The 20612-nt window shown below is 46.1% G+C and overlaps 1 protein-coding gene across 1 annotated transcript; it reads right to left on the bottom strand.

Annotated features, from left to right (window-relative positions):
- Positions 1 to 2777: 2777 nt before the first annotated feature.
- Positions 2778 to 19455, bottom strand: Gsg1l2 (GSG1-like 2). Its single transcript, XM_017597647.2, has 5 exons — positions 19146 to 19455; positions 10546 to 10593; positions 8683 to 8826; positions 7502 to 7613; positions 2778 to 3027 (listed from the first exon to the last, which is right to left on the bottom strand). Exons 1-5 carry the CDS (start codon positions 19453 to 19455, stop codon positions 2778 to 2780), a joined length of 864 nt encoding a protein of 287 aa, XP_017453136.1.
- Positions 19456 to 20612: the final 1157 nt, after the last annotated feature.

Here is a 20612-nt window from a genome sequence, read left to right as displayed (position 1 = left end):
TGCTTCATGAGCAACTTCTAGTCCAGCCTCATTGAACAGTTCTTCAAGCACTGGTGCCAGCCAAAATTCTAAATTCTTCTAGGCAGGAGAGATGGCATGGTGCCTGGGGCACTGTAGACACCTGATAAAATTCACTGATGGGCTAACCGAGGACAGAGAGCTTTCGGGTTAAAATAGCCTGCGGGTTTTCATCCCTTGATCTTGGCTGTCTCTGAGACAAGGCCACTGAGATTTTTGCTACCATTCAAAGTCACATACATCCCAAGTAATTTGTTTATTGTACAAGGACCCGGCCTCTAATAACCCATCCAGCTATGAACTCATCATTTAGTCCATTGATGAAAGTTAGTGCCCTCATGATCCAAGCACTTTCAAGAGTGCCCCTAGGAGGTGAACAGCTCTTTAACACAAGTGTAAAATGATCCCTTTTACATCTAAACCAAAACAGGCAAGTTATCTGGTTACAGTGTTAGTCATAGCCATATTCTTTCCCATGAAAAATGATTTTTTAGAAGGCTATCTGGCAGGTGTGTGTGTGTTGATCCTTACACGCGCATGTGAACACGCGTCCACATGCACACACACACACACACACACACACATGCCCACCCCCATACCCCCCTCCAATTGTCAAACATTAATTTGGATGTTGGAGATATAAGGAGCAATGCTTACATAGACTCAAAAAATAAATTATTGATCTGTATGAGGGAACAGAAATGTAAAGAAATCATTTCAATACACTGAAGAGATAAGATGTGGCAGTATGTGTGTTCTGGCAGACACAGATGACGTGTGTGTGTCTCTTGACCAGCAATAGGGCCACACTGAGGCAAATGTCCCCTCCTGAAAGTGCCCTAAGCTGCACACATGTAACTAGCTACCCGTCTGTCTGTGTGCCGTGCTTCAACCACTACATTTGCCCCTTTTAGAAATGGCCTGACTGTGTACTTTGGGCTGGCCTCAAACTCATCATCCTCCTGCCTCAGTGCTGGGATTGTAGGCATGCACCACCTCACCTGGTGTACAATCACGATTTTTAAGATTTTACAGGAGAGCAAGTGCCTTCAGAGCTCAAGAACCTGTTTTGATTCGAGCTTTGCCCTGACATCTCTGTCAGCTCTTCGGCTCCTTTGACACCAGTTTTGTTCACACGGCTCCAGAGGATTCATTTCTTCTGTGGCATCGTCAGTTGTGGGCTTCTCAGATTCATCCAACAGTCAAGTGTCTCTTGGGGAACATGTCTAAGGATTTTCCTCTCCTCGGGGTCCACAGTAGACTAGACACCAGGCAGTCGCCCAAGATCTCCCTGCATACACATGCAGGGTGGTGAACCCTATGGAAGAGGCCACGTGCTGCAAAGGGCAGAGGTTATCAGGTATCAGTCCTCCTGTTCTGGGAGGGCTAAGGGTCTGGGGAACACTGATGCTCATCTCCGAGATGAGAGAAGCTGGGTTTGAAGCACTGTACAACAAGTCATGGGACCAACCATTACCAGACCTGAATCCTAAAGATGGAGAAACTAGCTGCACTTCCCCCATTACTCTGTGATAGCAATTTCAGCACAAACAATTAGTATTTTATTGTAGACATTTAGCCCCCCCCGAAATAGATTTACTAAGCACATAAATGCAGTACAGAATAAAATGACCATGAGGGACTGGTAAGATGGCTCAGCAGGGGAAGGGTTTGCTACCAAAATTGAGGACCTGAGTTTGATCCCTGGGATCCACATGGTGGAAGGAGAGACTCAATTCTGCAAGTTGCCCTTTGACCTCCACCCATGGAACTGTGGTATGTGTACACACACACACACACACACACACACACACACACACACACACACACACAAATAAATACATAAACAAATCACTCTGGGCTAGGACATGTTTAAGGTTCTTGGGATTTGTCAGTCTCTATTCCTTTCCAAAATGTTCCACATGCCTGACAACCTGTGGCTTAATCTCACGCCAGTTTAAGACAGGGGATAGAACCATGCAGTGTCGTAAATGAATGCACCAGGAAGTCCTGAGCACGGTGCCACCTCCCACAAGGCCCGCATGCCTGGCAGGGTTTATTTTTAGATGCAAGAATGCCTGGTGATCTAACTTATGCAGGGCAATCCAAACATTTGCTCCCCTTCACTGTGATAAGATGTCAGGCTGTTTCTTTCTATCATTTCACGGTCCTCCCAACCTGGCTTCATTGTGAGTAAATATTAGGAGTTTATTTTGAGATCGAGTCCCCCTGTTACGTATCTCTGGCTGTCTTGGAACTGGCTATGTAGACAAGGCTGGTTTTGGACTCACAAAAATCCACCTGCCTCTGCCTCCCGAGTTTTGAGATTAAAGACCTGTGTCTCCAAGCCTGGTAAAGGATATTTTTAGGCAACATAATTGATTTTAAAATTTCTATCCTCTTAATGAAAATTAGAATGCACAGTATGGCCTCAGGTTTGTCATGGAATTTGTGTGGGTGACATATTTTGCTTCTGACATAAGGAATGGGGAGTCCATCATTTTTCCCCTAAATACTTTTGTGATCTCACTCTCTTTGGGGTATTTATTAAACTCAGAGTCAGAGAGGTTCCTTTATACCAGTGTTGATGTCTTCTTAGACACTAATTCCCCTAAAGATACAGGGATTGTAGGACACATGAGATGCTAAGTCCAGAGAGGGTAACGGAACGTTTACCTATACCACAGTCTTCTGAACTCCACTCCAGTGGTGCTCATTGTGGTAATAAATGCCTGGCTCATGTGCACGTGCGACACTGGCTAGCACATGGACACTTTGCCTCCTGTCCCTGGGGGCTGGTGCCCAGGAACATTCACGAAGACTTGTCCCCCAGGATGGGGAGCAGCTCCTGTTTGCCAAACCTTCTGTGAAGCCCTGGGCTGTGGGGTGCTGTGCTGAGGGTACGGACTGCCTTTCTGCGCTCTTGGCATCTCCACCTGGGCTGTGGTGTATCTGCTCATGGTCGCCACTGACACAGCCATGCAGAGAGCGAAAGATCCCCAGGCCAGGCTGCAACAGAAGGTACAGTTAGGAAAGACCTAGAGAGGAATTCCAGGGCTGCTCTGGGGTCAACCGCCCACTTGGGAGTAGAGACATTACTGTTACCTATGGTGAATGGTGAATGTTGTTTTGTGCCTTTAGGTATGTCATAGGATAAGGTGTGGAGGTTTCCTTTCACAGGTGGATTTTCTGTTGAACACACACACACACACACACACACACACAGAGAGAGAGAGAGAGAGAGAGAGAGAGAGAGAGAGAGAGAGAGAGAGAACGTAGGACATCAGCCAAAAGTCTGATTATGAATGACTGGCTGGCCCTCAGATGCCTCGTACACCACAAACAAGACCCTATATTCCTGTGCCTAGGAGAGCACAGGCTTAGTCTCTGAAGACAGGCATAAAGGGTCCAGATTCAGAGATGCAAGGATGTGTGAGGCAGAGGGGAAAACTGATCTGAAAACAGGGTTTTCACATAAAGCTGACCATGGAGCAGAAAGCTGTTCCTCCCCTTTCTCATGCCCAACCTCTGAAGTAAGGTTAGAAGACAAGTAGAGAACATCCCCATCCTTCCTATCCCAGAAACAAAAAGAGGAAGAAGCTAGGTTGTACTGGCTGGTTTTGTGTGTCAGCTTGAGAAAGGAGCCTCCCTTGAGGAAGTGCCTCCATGAGATACAGCTCTAAGGCATTTTCTCAAGTAGTGATCAAGGAAGGAGAGCCTATTGTAGGTGGTGTCATCCCTGGGCTGGTAGACCCGTGTTGTATAAGAAAGCAAGCCGAGCAAGCCAGGAGAAGCAATCCAGTAAGTAACATCCCCCCATGGCCTCTGCATCAGTTCCCACCTCTAAGTTCCTGCCCTATGTAAGTTCCTGTCCTGACTTCCTTTGGTGATGGACAGCAATGTGGAATGTAGGCCGAATAAACCCTTTCCTCCCCAACTTGCTTCTTGGCCATGATGTTTTGTACAGGAATAGAAACCCTGATTGAGGATGTAGGTCAGGAAAGAAATAGGACCTTTGGATAATTAAGCCAGAGACCCAGCTGGGAGAATTCTAAGAGAACAGAAAACCAAGGAGAAGAAACAGTGAATGAAGTAACACAGGAAAACCTCCAGGAAGTGTGGACGCAAGCTAAGCTGCTTGCCAAGCACATGAAAGTAGGAGGGGGTGGTGGAAAGCACACTCCACCAGGGAACATCCTGACACATAGGGAGAAAGCAGCAGACTGGGTCAGGATGATATTAAACCCTCAATGGCAGCAACGCACTCGGGAAGAAAACAGAGCAACGCCTTAAAAACAAGGACAAATGATTTTCGAGAGTCTTGGGTATCATTTTTCTTTGATGGGTGATCAAGCCCAGAGTACCAAATAAGCATCATTCTGGATATGCAAGGATCAAAGTGGCCAACCTCTCTCCACTGATCTTTCAATCGTGCATCATCTGAGGTAGAGCCTCAGAACCCAGGGCACCAGTTAAAAGGAAGGCACTCCAGTGACCCAGGGGGAAGGCATTGTGTACTGAGTCCCAGCTGCAAGTATTAGCAGCCTCAGACTGGGAAGACCAAAGCTGGGATGGGTTTAGAAACAGGTGCATCATGAAGCAGAATGAGGGAGTGACTGCCAAAGGTGAGTTTTACAGACGGGAAAATAACTGTCAGTACGAAATGAAACTACAAAGATAGTCCTTCAAGTAAAGATTTTATTTGGCAGAAATAATTTAGAAATAACTAAAAGTGCAATCCGGAACACCGGGGCTGACAGGGGTAGCCTCTGGCATTTCTGGAGGACAGAGGGAAATGTTGGTTATTGAAAAAGAAAAGTGGATAAGTTTTCTTGGGTCCAGCAGGAGCTGGGAAGCTGTGATTGGCTGGTGTGCGTAGTTGCTAGGTAAGATTTGTAATCTTGGTGGTACAGCTGACCCTAGTGGTTTGCGTGTCAAGCTTGTGCTACACACAGTGTGTTGGGTTCCTATTTAAGTGGCTGACTCTCCCTATGCCTCTAGCTGCCACAGTAAATTTCTGCCTAGATTTTTTTTTAAACTTTTCAAAAGTTCCAGGCACCAGGACAATTACGAATGAATGCTCTCAGTGTCTGACTTTCTTTGGTTCTATTTTGTCAGGTTTTGACGCCAAGTGACTCCATTTTGAAGTTGGTGACTTTCTCCAAGCATTAGAGGTGATTGTGTGGGGTGAAAGTGTGAGTACAAGTGCATTGATTTTTTTAAGATACAATATATTTGGGGCTGGTGAAGCAGATCAGTGGGAAAGCATAGCATATGTGAGTCCCTTGGTTTGATCTCTAGCACTGCAAAACAAGAAGCTACAAGGGAATTCCCATGGGTTCTTGAATGGCATGACTGAGTCTCCCCATTAGAGGTCTGCCTTGTGTGTCATGTCTTTCTGAACAAATAGAAGCTAGGTATAAAAGCGACTAGCTCAGGAAAAAATTCTCCAGTCTGAGTTTAAAAATCTAGATTTTGCCATCTGCCAAGTAGTTTGTAAATATAGCATCTTTAATAAGCTGAGGCCTTATTGTTGAAGACACAGCTTACATATGTCATTGAAGATGGAAGAATCAAGCTGATGCCCAGCTTGAAGCTTCACTCCTCCTGACTAGTGTCCGTGGTACTGGAAGGTACTCTGCATGCTAAGAGAGGAGAGAGGTAATCGCCAATATCACTCAGCTACAAACCCCGAGACCTGCAACAGTTACCTGCAAGGTATACTGTGCAACGGTGTCCCAGACGTTATTGGAGCAACCAACCACTTTTTGATTGGACGTAGGTCCCACTCCATAAGATGGACTCCGTATCTAACACTGTTAAAGTGACTGGGCATCTGAGTTAGGTTAGGTCATGAACCCGAGGGGAAACCTACTACTATCCTTCTATAAAGTAATACAAGAATTAAATGACTTCTAATGACCTATCGCTCTAACCATGGAGCAGAGCTTCAATCAGCCCTCATCAGAGAAGCTGCTTCTTGTAGTAGATGGGAATCAACATGGAGACCCACAATTCAGCGATGTGCAGAGAGTGAAAGACTTTGGAGCAATCAGCTCCAAATGAGATTTTTTTTTTTTATTAACCTTGCCCTGGAAGCTCAGAGATCTATGGGGAAGAGGAGGCAGAAGACCGTAAGAGTCAGAGGTGATGGTGATGGATGACTCTAAGGGAACAGTGTCTCTCAGACACAATAGGACTGATGCACCTATGAACGCACAGAGACTGTGATCCCAAGATCTCCATGGGTTCAAATTGGACAAAATCTGAGTACTGAGCAGACTAAGCAGACATGGACTCTCACCTCTAACCAAGAGCATGTTTCAATTGATACTTTCTGGGAAAGGGAAATTTTGTTTTCTCCTATGGAGTATCAAAGGATATATCAATCAACATTTCTGGGCAGACCCTATACTCAAGAGCATAGGAGTATTTGGCCAACACAAAATGAACTCTCTCTCTCTCTCTCTCTCTCTCTCTCACACACACACACACACACACACACACACACACACACACACACACAGACATTTGTTTTGCTTTGGTATTTTTTTGTGTGTGTATGTTATTGGGTTTTCTTTGTCTTGATTTTGATTTTTCCACAGGGGGCACGGTATTGGGTAGATTGGGAGGTAGAGAGGATCTGGGATCAGTTGGTAGAGGAGGAAGAATATGATCAAAGTATCTTCTATTAAAATTTTAAATAAGGAACTAAATTATATCAAAAGAGTGTTAAGCAAGCCAAGGGGGGTAATTTTACTCCGCAGATGAGAAGACTGGCTTATGGAAAGGTTATAATACCAGTCAAGAGTCCCAGCAGCTATTTACATGGGCTCTCACCTCTAATCAAGAGTAGCAGCTATCTACATGGGCTCTCACCTCTAACCAAGAGTAGCAGCTATCTACATGGGCTCTCACCTCTAATCAAGAGTAGCAGCTATCTACATGGGCTCTCACCTCTAACCAAGAGTAGCAGCTATCTACATGGGCTCTCACCTCTAACCAAGAGTAGCAGCTATCTACATGGGCTCTCACCTCTAACCAGGAGTAGCAGCTATCTACATGGGCTCTCACCTCTAACCAAGAGTAGCAGCTATCTACATGGGCTCTCACCTCTAACCAAGAGTAGCAGCTATCTACATGGGCTCTCACCTCTAACCAAGAGTAGCAGCTATCTACATGGGCTCTCACCTCTAACCAGGAGTAGCAGCTATCTACATGGGCTCTCACCTCTAACCAGGAGTAGCAGCTATCTACATGGGCTCTCACCTCTAATCAGGAGTAGCAGCTATCTACATGGGCTCTCACCTCTAACCAGGAGTAGCAGCTATCTACATGGGCTCTCACCTCTAACCAGGAGTAGCAGCTATCTACATGGGCTCTCACCTCTAACCAGGAGTAGCAGCTATCATCTACCTATTCACCTACAGAAATCTATGTTCATCTTCTCTGGCTCCTCAGCACTCGTAACCAAGAGACTCACCAATAGGACCAGCCATAGTCCCATGTCTGAGGCCGCCAATCTTCGGGTCCCAGGTTCACAGTGATTTGAAAACTAGTCGTATACATCATGTGAGCCACCATGCCCAGGAGCCCTGTGTATGCAAAGCTTCATGAGTCACACTTCAGAACACAGCACAGTGGAAAATCTCCTCTACCCTGCATGTGTTGGATGCTGGCAGCACTCTGGCGTCCACAGATCCTTATGTAGTATGTGCATGTGTGCATCCTGAAACCCTCCAGCTGATTCCTCATCCTCACAGTAGAAACTAAAGGGGCATCCACAAACATCCCTGATCAGAATCAAGAGAACATAGCAGATACCAGGACCTGAGCAGGAATTTCCACATGTCTACGGCCCCGCTCTTTTGCTATAGAAGATGTAGCAGTTGGAGTTTGTGATTCTACTTATCATAACTATGACCTGGGCAAGATGTGCTAGGTCCATCAAACACAGAAGTGATGCACAGATTGGATTGATACACATTAACGGAACTTAGTGTGTCTGCCTGGAGGCTGGAAGGAAGCCACATGTTCAGGATGCTATCTTGATGGAGACATTAACTTAAGGACCTTAGAAGGCCAAGAGAAGTGGCTTGGAGAGCAGAGGTAGTGTTAATAAAATAAAGAGTTCTTTGTGGAACATTTATACCAAACGTTGGTGATAATTTTTAAGATACCGAAGTCTGTACAGTAGGTGCACTCTTCTTTTGTCTTTACCAGAGCCTAGCTCTAACACTTAACTTACAGTAGTTAAATAATTCTCCTAGTGTTACTTAATATATACTTGCATATGAGCAAGCGTATATTGAATATATGCAGTATACTTATATACTTGTAATGGGGCTTGCCCTCAGGAGGAGTCCTCTGCGCACTCAAGCCTAACCTCTCTGCTACGTGAGCTCTTTGCTATTCCCAGTACCAGTGCAGCCTCTTCCCTGGCTGTGGCACCAACTGGTAAATGTTTCTCTCCACCTGTGCCCATCTTCTTCCTTTTCAACGCTACTTCTGCCCAGTGGAATCAGTCCAGTGACTTATCCAGAAGACTAGCCGTTTTATTGAGCTGGCCAGTGACTGAAGGGAGCCAGCCAGCCTATTCTGTGGCTTGAAGCATCATGTCCTCTCTGGAGAGGGCTGGGAGACACCGTTAATGCTAGAACATACCCGCAAGCACCATGAGGATAGCCACTGAGGCATCCACATTGAGCCGGCTGCATCCAGAACTCACGCTAAAGCCCAGGAGGAGGACACCTGTCAGTATCAGGAAGATATCCAAGACTTCGGCCCCAATGGAGAGCCATAGAACTCCTATAAACAGAAAGGACAGATACGATGAGCATTCAGAACCCATAACTGGGAGGCTTGATCCTTTGGTTTTATTACTAACACACTTTCTGTTCTTGTAACAAAAGACTGGAGGCTAGATATCTTGTGAACAAAAAGGTCTATTAAGTTCATAGTTTTGGACGCTATAAAGTCCAAATAGCATGGGCCAGGTTCTTGCAAAACTGCCTCTGTTATCTTATTACACCCTGGGTATGGCATCATGGTAGAATCATATATTCCAAGCTAACATGAAGCCAGAGAGACAGGGAGAGGTCAGATTGCTTCTGTTTCTGCTTCTGCTTTTTCTTCTTCTGCTTCTTATTCATCTTCTTCCACTTTTTCATGGGAAGTAACTCAGGGTTAGCCCAAGGGACCTACATTGATTCCTTCTGAGCAGCACCTCCAATGATCTTAAACCTCCTGTGGTCTCCACCTCTAAAGGTCCCTCATCACTTCTTAGTTACTCTACCCTGGGGACCGAGCTTCCAGCGTTAAGCACTCCCTATGGACTCATGTAAGTGGTAGTGATGTGAGACACCTCGCTACCGCAAGCTTTCAATATGAAGAACAAAGTCATTTTTGTTGAGTCTTAGGAACTTGGTGGGTCAAGGGAATCCCAGAGCCTCAAGGAGATGGGTATAACATAAGCAAAACCATGGCATAGGGATGCAAGGGATTCTGGGAATGTCCACTCTCCAGCTTAACAGTCAGCACATTATTTTGATTCCGGTGGAGACATTGCCTCTACTCTTTACAGAAGATGCACAGGGGCTGGCGAGATGGCTCTGTGGCTAAGAGCACCCAAATCTGGTGAGACAAACATCTGTAACTCCAGCTTCAGGGGATCCCACTCCTTTTCTGGCCTCTGCAGACACCTGCAAACAGGTGTGCAGATTCATCCCCCCCCCCCCAATCTATAAAAGGAGATACATAAAATTAAATATGAGGGCAGAAGGATCTGAGTATTTAAGAGCTTCGGGTGGGCTCCAGTTCCACCTGCACCCTTGTTTCCATGCAGGCTGCCCGTGCACCCTTGCTGGGAACACAGCTGGAGCTGTGTCCGATGTGGGGTGGGGCAGAATGGATAGAGGGGACGGAAGGGAATTGAGAATTTGTAAAAGTTCCACTACCAACCAGGCAAGACGACTGATGGGACAGAGAAAGGCCTAAGACCAGCACGGTCCTCTCTGCAGTTTCATAAAGCCTTTTTCTTGCTGGAAGAGCAAACTCTGAGACAGCAAGCACAAACTGAATGGGTGATGGGAGGACACGCAAAGGCAATGGCATTCCAGCTCGGCCTCTTCCTTACTCACAGAGTGTGAGGTTGGCCACAGTGGGAACATTTATGGTTCAGGAAGCTGCAGACCCCACCAGTTTCCTGTCTCCTTGGGAAGCTGGCGACCACCTTCCAGCACATCAGGGCTGTAAAACGCACGAAGGGAGCCTTGGAAAAACCATATCGAACCATCTCATCATTTCCCCATTTCCAATTAAAAAAAAATTGGAGCCATTCAAATTGTGAAGGACCCCGGCTGCGAGCACGGTGCTTACCTTGCCCCCGGCTGCGAGCACGGTGCTTACCTTGCCCCCGGCTGCGAGCACGGTGCTTACCTTGCCCCCGGCTGCGAGCACGGTGCTTACCTTGCCCCCGGCTGCCAGCACGGTGCTTACCTTGCCCCCGGCTGCGAGCACGGTGCTTACCTTGCCCCTCAGTGGGCACTATTCCCAGGAAGCACGTACACCGCTCACCTAGAAGACAAGGAGAACACACCGTTCTACAGACAGACAAATGGCTAGTGAAGACGTGCTGTGTGTGTACAATTCTGTTCAGCTGTGAGGAAAAATGAATTTACAGAAAGTTGCATGGGACTATAAAATATTATTTTATAAGTGGTAACCCAGGCCCAGAAAGGCAAATATCATTTTCCTAGGCATAGTTTAGCATGTTACCCTTAAGTGTGCATGTCCAGGTGGAAGTAAACATTAGTAAAAGCAGAAGGTAGAAGGATCCCTCATGGCTGGGGGAAGAGGAGGCTCTAATGGGGGGAGGGTGGAAATAGAGACAAGTGGAGAAGAGAGGGTAGAGCGGGGAAGGGGAACTGGCAGAGGGAGTAGGGGGAAAGGGAGCTGGGCAGCAGCAGCGGCAGAAGGGATGTGTGTCTGTGTGTGTGCGTGCGTGCGTGTGTGTGTACGTGTGTGCTTGTGTGTGAGCTGGGGAGAGACACTACACACACATCATGCCGCAGTCCGGTTCCTGAGTGCACTTCTGTGACTATCTTTACTGCCACAGGAGCTTTCTAAACTTTGTAGTAAGGTGACTGTGGAAACAGATTGTTGCAAGCATTTTTGTGTTTATATCTTGATAGAGGCCAGCAAAAGTCTCTGTATCTTGCAGATTTGAAAGCCAGGCTCAAAACAAGATAAGTGTTGATAGAGTAAGGGACTGAAAGTGAGGGTTTTGGGACTGTGGGCTCAGTAGGACATTTGCCTAGCATTTGGAAAGCCCTAGGTTTAATTCCTAGTGCTGCAAAGGAAGGAAGGAAGGAGGGAGGGAAAGAAGGAAGGAAGGAAGGAAAGAAGGAAGGAAGGAGAGAAGGAAGGAAGGAGAGAAGGAAGGAAGGAAGGAAGGAAGGAAGGAAGGAAGGAAGGAAAAGAAGATGGGACTTTCTTACTTGAGACTTGGAACATTTCCCCACATCACTACCTGCTATCTCTCTACCTGATGCTTGGAGATGTATATTAGTCTGTTTTCTACTATAACAAAATACTCAAATCTGGATACTTTACAAAGAAAATACATAGTTTTCTAGCTTACAGTTCTGGACCTGTAAGAGCAAAAGCCTGGCTTCTGCTTGGCTTTGATGAAGGCCTGGACTTCTTTTTTTTAATTAATTAATTAATTAATTAATTAATTAATTTATATTAACTTGAGCATTTCTTATTTACATTTCGAATGTTATTCCCTTTCCCGGTTTCCGGGCAAACATCCCCCTAATCCCTCCCCCTCCTCTTCTTTATGGATGTTCCCCTCCCCATCCTCCCCCCATTGCCGCCCTCCCCCCAACAATCACGTTCACTGGGGGTTCAGTCTTAGCAGGACCCAGGGCTTCCCCTTCCACTGGTGCTCTTACTAGGATATTCATTGCTACCTATGAGGTCAGAGTCCAGGGTCAATCCATGTATAGTCTTTAGGTAGTGGCTTAGTCCCTGGAAGCTCTGGTTGCTTGGCATTGTTTTTCATAAGGGGTCTCAAGCCCTTTCAAGCTCTTCCAGTTCTTTCTCTGATTTCTTCAACGGGGGTCCTATTCTCAGTTCAGTGGTTTGCTGCTGGCATTCGCCTCTGTATTTGCTGTATTCTGGGTGTGTCTCTCAGGAGAGATCTACATCCGGCTCCTGTCAGCCTGCACTTCTTTGCTTCATCCATCTTGTCTATTTGGGTGGCTGTATATGTATGGGCCACATGTGGGGCAGGCTCTGAATGGGTGTTCCTTCTGTGTCTGTTTTAATCTTTGCCTCTCTATTCCCTGCCAAGGGTATTCTTGTTCCCCTTTTAAAGAAGGAGTGAAGCATTCACATTTTGATCATCCGTCTTGAGTTTCATGTGTTCTATGCATCTAGGGTAATTTAAGCATTTGGGCTTATAGCCACTTATTAATGAGTGCATACCATGTGTGTTTTTCTGTGATTGAGTTACCTCACTCAGGATGATATTTTCCAGTTCCAACCATTTGTCTATGAATTTCATAAAGGCATTGTTTTTGATAGCTGAGTAATATTCCATTGTGTAGATGTACCACATTTTCTGTATCCATTCCTCTGTTGAAGGGCATCTGGGTTCTTTCCAGCTTCTGGCTATTATAAATAAGGCTGCAATGAACATAGTGGAGCACGTGTCTTTTTTATATGTTGGGGCATCTTGTGGGTATATGCCCAAGAGAGGTATAGCTGGATCCTCAGGTAGTTCAATGTCCAATTTTCTGAGGAATCTCCAGACTGATTTCCAGAATGGTTTTACCAGTCTGCAATCCCACCAACAATGGAGGAGTGTTCCTCTTTCTCCACATCCTCGCCAGCATTTGTTGTCACCTGAGTTTTTGATCTTAGCCATTCTCACTGGTGTGAGATGAAATCTCAGGGTTGTTTTGATTTGCATTTCCCTTATGACTAAAGATGTTGAACATTTCTTTAGGTGTTCCTCAGCCATTCGGCATTCCTCAGCTGTGAATTCTTTGTTTAGTTCTGAACCCCATTTTTAATAGGGTTATTTGTTTCCCTGCGGTCTAACTTCTTGAGTTCTTTGTATATTTTGGATATAAGCCCTCTATCTGTTGTAGGATTGGTAAAGATCTTTTCCCAATCTGTTGGTTGCCGTTTTGTCCTAACCACAGTGTCCTTTGCCTTACAGAAGCTTTGCAGTTTTATGAGATCCCATTTGTCGATTCTTGATCTTAGAGCATAAGCCATTGGTGTTTTGTTCAGGAAATTTTTTCCAGTGGAAGGCCTGGACTTCTAACTAAATCACACATGGCAGATGCCGTCACGGTGGGAGGAGGTACAAGAGGTAGAAAGTGGCCACTGTGCGATGGGAGGCACAAGAGATTCACAAGCTCAGGAAATTACCAGGCTCTCAGGAGAAAGAGGGTAACCGCCAATGATCTAATCATCTCTCACTGGGTCCTATCTCTGAAAAAGTCCTACTCCCTTAAACCACCACACTGGGACCAGGCTCAGTGTTGAACCTTTGGGGGATACCCTCAAACCACATCCCAAGCACATGAAAGGAGTGTGTCCTTATTCTGAGGAGAGCTGTCTTTTCTAACAGTAATGCAGGAGAAGCCAGAGGTAGGGTACGGGCAAGGCAGGGGCAGGGGCAGGACTGAGGCTGGGGCAGGGCAGGGGCAGAGGGAGCCAGGAGTAGGGCAGGGGCAGAGGGAGCCAGGCGCACATCAGGGGCAGGGCACAGAGCACCAGAAGGCCAGCTGCACAGATTAAGAGAATTCCCGATAGCTTAGAAGGACAAGATTAGCTGGGACCAGAGAGCTAGACCCGAGTGACCCCTTGATTAATGTGAATCCTCAGAAATGGTGTTCCTTCTGAACAAAGCCAGCAGGATTAAGAAGAAAAATCTTTACAAATCCCATGAAGCCAGAGAGGCGGGTGTTACATAGCTTGGCAGGGCTTGGGCGGCCAAGAGGCACATCAAGCCAGCCGTAGGAGAATGCATACAAGCCCAGGGTGCTCAACTCTGCCCCAGAATCAAGGCTCCGGGGCTCCCCGTGCGCCCCTGTCTGAATGTTCTGAGTTCAGCACAACAGCTCAGGGTCTACTCAAGCACACTTCATTGATTCAGAGATTTGCCCAAGGGAAAGAAGATGAGAGTCTTGACTCTTCCAGGAGTTTTCACCGCAAATATTTATTTCAGAATGGGAAAAAAGAGTTGTAGTTTCCCCTTTAAAGCACTGCAGGGCCCACATGCAGGGAGATGAGCTGATTTAAATGGGGAACCTTTTTTCAGTCAGGTCCTGTGCCACAGAACTGGGGTGCTGACCCACCCTTAATCCTGCATTTGGTTAGGGACATTTTCCCTGAAACCAGAGTTCTTATTGCCAGTAACACTGAGCCCATTCCACCCCCTCAACTCCTTCTCCACTGATTCTACCACTTCTCCTTCATTTCTGGTCTGGCCCTTCCTTTCTTCCGCCCTGAGTCCTGGGTGCTTGTGATGCAATGCAGTCAGTGAATGAGTGCTACGTTCTGTACTTAGTTGAAAACATGCCTTTGGGGGCCTACGCAAAGCTCTAAACAGAGTTTCCAATTGGGAGATTGAAAAATCCAAATCCCTCCCTTAGTAAAAGCGAAGGATCTGTCTGTATTGAGCTCCCAAAAGGACCTGACCTCAATGCTGAGTTGGACTCAAGGAGATGACACCTTGGCCAAGGTATGAAGTTCAAGGTCACTGGCAATCCCAACTTCATCCGTGGTTAATGAGTTTTGGGAAACACTGGAATGTGTCATACTAATCAGTTCCTTGAAACTTCTCAGAGATATTTTACATGCTAATGGACACTGTGAGTTTACAAGAAAAAAATATAATATGCAATAGTTTCCAGTCTTGTCTTAAACTCTCTTTTTATTTTCTTTAGAGAACATATTTGTGGGGTAAGTTTGGGACCATCCAGTGAGGTCCTTGTTAAAGGCTCTTCTCATCCTGAACTCAAGAACAGAGGTGCACAAAGTTGGGAAGGAAACAAGAAACACATTCTTAACTTCTACTCAAGATTGTGTGCGAATTGCCAAGAACATCAGTGTTCTTTAAAATTTAGTGTGTGTGCCAGTTGATGTAGGAAAGGCCCTCTAGTATTACCACCCAAATAGAAGTGGGGTGTGTGTGTGTGTGTGTGTGTGTGTGTGTATTCCCTAGGTTGAATGTCAAGGGGTCTTCCTCTACAGCCTCTAAAGTGGTTCTCAACCTTTAGCAAAGCACTAGCTCCCAAAATATTTATATTGAGGTTCATAACAGTAGCAAAATTACAGTTACGGATTAGCAATGAAGATAATTTTATGTTTGGGGTCAGTACAACATGATGAACTGTATTCAAGGGTTGCAGCATTGGGAAGGCCGAGAACTGCTGTGCTAGGGAAGGAGTCTGAAAGAGCTTCCCACAGTCTCTTAATGTTGCCCCCAGATCCTATTTCAGTATGAAGACCTCTCCCTCACATGCACATAAGCTGACTAACGACTTCTTATCCAAAGCCTAGGGACAATTGGTACAGGTACCAGCCTCGTGTTGCTGTGACTAAGGGACACAGGCCTTATGCAGAAGGTCAGCTTATACCCACTTCTGGGCCTCCTCAAGGTCCAATTCTTCCCTTTCCTTTCCCAAAAACAGCTATGGCAGTTTTTCTCACAAGGAAAGCAACTTGCATCTCTCTAATTTTCTAATAGTTTCCTCAAGCTCAGCTGCCATTGAAGGCCCTCCTCCCTGGGACATCACAAATAGCACGCCAATGCCAGTGTATTGGTCATGTTTCTCCAGTTACACTTTCCCCCTGATACAAGGGAGAAGCAGCTGCTCCAGCGACAGGAAAAGACCACGTGAGCTCTGTTCTGTACTGAGGCTTCCTCCTGTTCCTTGCCCTGTGTTCTAATGGTAAAGCCTGATTTGGCTGCCTCAGACCAGGCCAATTCATTTCTGTCTGCCTGGAACACCCTGATTCCTGATTAAAATTCCGGATATGGGGCTTGGGGAGGACAACTCAGTTGATAAACTGCTTGCCTCCAAAGCATGAGTTCGAGCCTCAGAACCCAAGTTAAAATGCTGGCCATGGTGGTGTTAGCTTGCAGTCCCAACGGTGGGGGAGTGGGGATTGGAGAATCCTGGGGTGAATTGCTGGCCAGCCATTCTTGCTCTAATTAGTGAGATCAGGGCCAATGAGAGATCCTGACTTAAAGCAGGTGTCATCATTCTCAAGGATGACACCTGAGGTTGTCCCCTGGTCTACACATATATGCACACACACATAGCCCCCTTCAACACATATGCACAAACATGCACACATTTAAAACTAAGGCACATGTAGTGGCTTGGTACAATGGCCACCTGCCTTATGAAGACTCTAGACCTAAGTAAGTAGCATCTCCTTCTCCCACTAACATGGATGGATGAGCCTCTGTCTTAACCATCACCACACCCTTTCTTGTCTTACTGTTATAGTAGATATTTGCCAGAGGCTTTTAGCTCTCAGCACTGTGGCCCCCTCTGTTAAACCCCTGTTCCCTAGCTTCGTGCCAAGCATGGAAATGCTTATTAGTGAATATATTCCATGATACTCAAACTCTCTTCTATCCAGAGGGCTTTTCTGTGTTCTGGGGTGTGTTTCTCTAGCTGTGATGTATGCCATAATCACCAGGGAAAGAAATTAGAAACAGAGAGAGATACTCTAGAGAGAGCAGAGTTGAGGGGAAAAGAAATGCTAACACTTCTCGGATGGGAAGAGAAACAGCAATTAGAACTCCAGGGAGAGCAAAAAAATCTGTACAAACAATAAATATAACGAGAGCACCCTTTCTGTTGCCAGAATGTGCAGCATCTAGTCAAAGCTAGTGGCTCGTTAAATACAGCAGTGATATTACTTGACCGAGAAGATGGTAGGCATTATGTGGGGTATTGCCACAGAGTGATACATTTTACTTATTATAATGTTGAGTTAATAGCTAACATCTAAAATGAAGATATCCAGGTTCGTCCTTCATATTGGAATAGTTTTCCTTGAAGGAAGGGACAGAGAATGGTGGTTTTACTTATAACCCTTTCAGAATGTATGATTCTTATTATCTCTATGTACATTTTATCTTAGTTAAACTGCAAAACAAAACAATAACAAAACTTCTAACCAACCGATCAACCAACCAACCAATCAAATAAACAAAGAGCAGGTTTCTAGACTCTAGCCCAGATCTATTGAGTTAGAGCCTCTGGGGCTGGGTGTCTGGAAGCTTTCAAGGTGATTCCAATCCCTGCCATTATACACAGTTGTGGAAATAGATGAGGCCACCTCAGATGCGGGGGGAACAGATTTGGAAACAGAACAGAAGTTCTTAAGCCATTTGCTCATGGATGTGGTGCCTACAAGTTCCCAAACAGAAAGTATGGGGCTTTCATGGTGATCCTATAAGAGGTAGAATCAGAAGCCAAATGTAAATGTGTGTGGGTGGGTACAGGGTGTCGGGGGGCACCAAGAGAGTGTGTTTTATACACTGGTACTCTAGAGAAAAGAGAATTTGGGAGGTCCCTTTCGTAGCCTTTCCTAGCATTAGTGATGTGTCTGAGTCACACTTAGGTAGGGTATGTATTTGTCCCTCAGTAGCCTGCTTGGATGGGGTTGAGGCAGTTGTACTGTGTCTCAGAGTATTGTTCCTTATTGCAGTCCACTCAGGCTGCAAGAACAATTTTTCAAATGGTACAAGGGTGGCAAAATAAACATCTGAATGAGAAACGTAAGTCTGAGAATATACGTGGGGACTATTAGGGATACCTGCCCCCTTTTCACTCTGGGGCTTTTGCTGTGAAAGCAGAGGAACTCAGCCAGCCCTGAGCATAGGTCTCAGCCAGCCTGACTAACAGCATGGTTGACTTTCTCTGTCTTCTATTCTTTGTGAGGTAACTCTGTATTATGTACTAATCCCCCCCAATCGTCTCTTTTTCTCCCTCACCATTTACTTTATAGGGCCCCACTGTCCATCAATAAAATCCAGAAGATGTTAATGAATTGGGGCTGACTGACCCAAGACAGAGCTTACCGCTGTGCAAATTCTCTGAACTCCAGTCTCCTGCTTTAGAGCGTAGGGAGGGACATCTAATGTGCAGGGCCGTTTCAAGGACAGACTGAGTTAAAGGTCCAGCTTGTTGTGGGCCATGATTGTGATAGATCTGGTAGGTGATGCGAAGAGCTGTGTGTGTGTGTGTGTGTGTGTGTGTGTGTGTGTGTGTTTGCTTTGTTTTCTTGTTTGAAATAGATTCTGTTTCAAGAGGCATTAAAAGTGCAAGGGAGGCCCAGCTCAGCATCGGAGGAACTGGGGCAATGGCTCAGGGTTGAGTTTGCTGCTCTTGCTGAGGTGTTGGCTTTGGTTTCTAGAACAAGTCAGGTGGTTCACAACTGCCTGCAACCCTAGATGCTGGGGATCTATGCCTTCTTCTGGTCTCTGAGCACGCACACACACACACACACACACACACACACACACACACACACACACACACACACATTAAAGCTGGGCATGGCAGTACACACCTTTAATCCCAGCATTGGAAGGCAGATTTATCTTTGTGAGTCTGAAGTCAGTCTGATCTACATTTCAGGCCAGCCAAGGTTACGAAGTTAGACCCCATTCCAAGGAACAATGACATCATCATCATCATCATCATCATCATCATCATCATCATCATCATCAACAACAACAACAACAACAACAACAACAACTTTTGAAGTGAGAAAGGAATCTTAGGGACGCAGCTTAGAGGTGGGTAGCGGCCAGGTTTTGGTTCTTGAGGAACTGAGAGACAAGTGGCAAGTGGATGAACACTTGTGCTTAATCAAGAGTATGACAGACACTTCCTCCATGAGCATCTCCATGGTTCCCATTTTATGATGAGAAAATTGAGACTCAGAGATTTGCTTAAGCTTACATAGACAGTCCATGGCAGACCCAAGATTCAGACCCAGGCGGTCTGCGTCTGGAGCCCCTTCTTTCTCAGGCCATCCTGATCCTGTTGGCCTGGGGACACACAGACTGCACTCACCTGTGCTGTTGAGGCTTTCCTCACAGGACTGCCAAAGCCCTGCGTGGAACCTGCGCTGGATAAACTTGTCGTCCCCTGTCTCCCAGATGTACTGGACGGCCTTGCTGTCATCGAGCCTTCTGCCTGTGCTGCTGCTGGCCTGGCTAAAGTGAATGCAGTTTGAGCCCCTGAGGAGATCCTGGCATAGAGGTTTTGTCATTCGTCGGATTCCCTCACACCAGTGGCTGCTGCCCATGGCTGTGAGGGAGAAGGCAAGGGCCAGGCAGATGGGGAAGAGTGTCAGTGTCCGTTGCCACCTCGCCCTGTCCATGGCAGAATGATGTTCCCAGTGCCAGCGTGAGTGAAGGCCCCCTCCTTTCTGCTGTATTATGGTCTCCACCCCCAAGCCCTGCCATCTGGCATGCTGACCCAGCTTCTTCCTGGTACCCTGGGGGTAACCTGTACATATTCCAGCATATAGCATCTGTGTAAGTACCATGGCCAGAGCTATTCTCCTAGGAAGAGGTTCAGGGTGGGCCTTTCCACCCACCCTAGGATGAATATGTGCAAGGGACATTGGTCCAGTTTTTAGACATCAGTGGTAAAAGATGCATAGCATAAAATTTACTGCCTTAACCGTTCAGTGTACGGTTCTGTGGCAGTAAGCATGGTCATATTGCTTGGAGACTTTCACCTCCATCTCTAAAACTCCTTTTAGCTTACAGTCACAGCTCTGTCACCATTAAACAACTGTCCGTTCCCTCTCCTCCCAGGAAGCCTCTATGGTCCTCATTGTCTTGAGAAGCCTCATAGAAATGCAACATTCTATGAGAAGCCTCATAGAAATGAGAAGCCTTAAAGAAACGCAACATTCTATGAGAATCCTCATAGAAATGCAACAGTGTTTGTGTTGGCTTTATTTTCCATAGTACAAATGTCCTCAAACCTCATCGCATTTTAGTCTATGCCAAAACCTCTTGGCTGTCTTCAAGGCGGAATCGTATTCCCCCATGTTTCTTATAGCACACCTTGGTTCTCTGCTTCTCTCTTGAAGCCTGGGTTGTTTCCTTTGAACATTGTAGAGGACATTGCTTTTGAGTGAAGACCAAGACTATGTGGGTGGGTGTCTTGATGCCCCACTCCACTCTTTGTTTTGGAACTAAGATGGTTTCTTGTGCTAGATTCCAGAAGCTTTTAGACTCCAGATGCTCTCTTTCTAAAAAAAAAATGATTAGCTTACAAATAACTAGGTTTCATAATGGTACTTTTAAACAAAATGTGTTTTGTTGTTTCTCTTCCTACCTTCTTCCCCAGCCATCCTCCTTCTGCCCTCCCACCCATAGTCACTCCCTTTTGGCTTTCATGACACTTGTGATCTTTTGTACCCTCTCTCTACTCTCCTAACACTTCTTGCATCCTCTCATAGCCTCCCATCTAGTTGGGTAGTCCACATGCACTGTCACACATCTTTATCTGCATACGTAACTG

Source organism: Rattus norvegicus, chromosome 10, assembly GCF_036323735.1.
Source record: "Rattus norvegicus strain BN/NHsdMcwi chromosome 10, GRCr8, whole genome shotgun sequence".
Taxonomy (NCBI): domain Eukaryota; kingdom Metazoa; phylum Chordata; class Mammalia; order Rodentia; family Muridae; genus Rattus; species Rattus norvegicus.
Note: the sequence above shows the minus strand (reverse complement) of the source record. Positions and strands in the feature narration are given on the sequence as shown.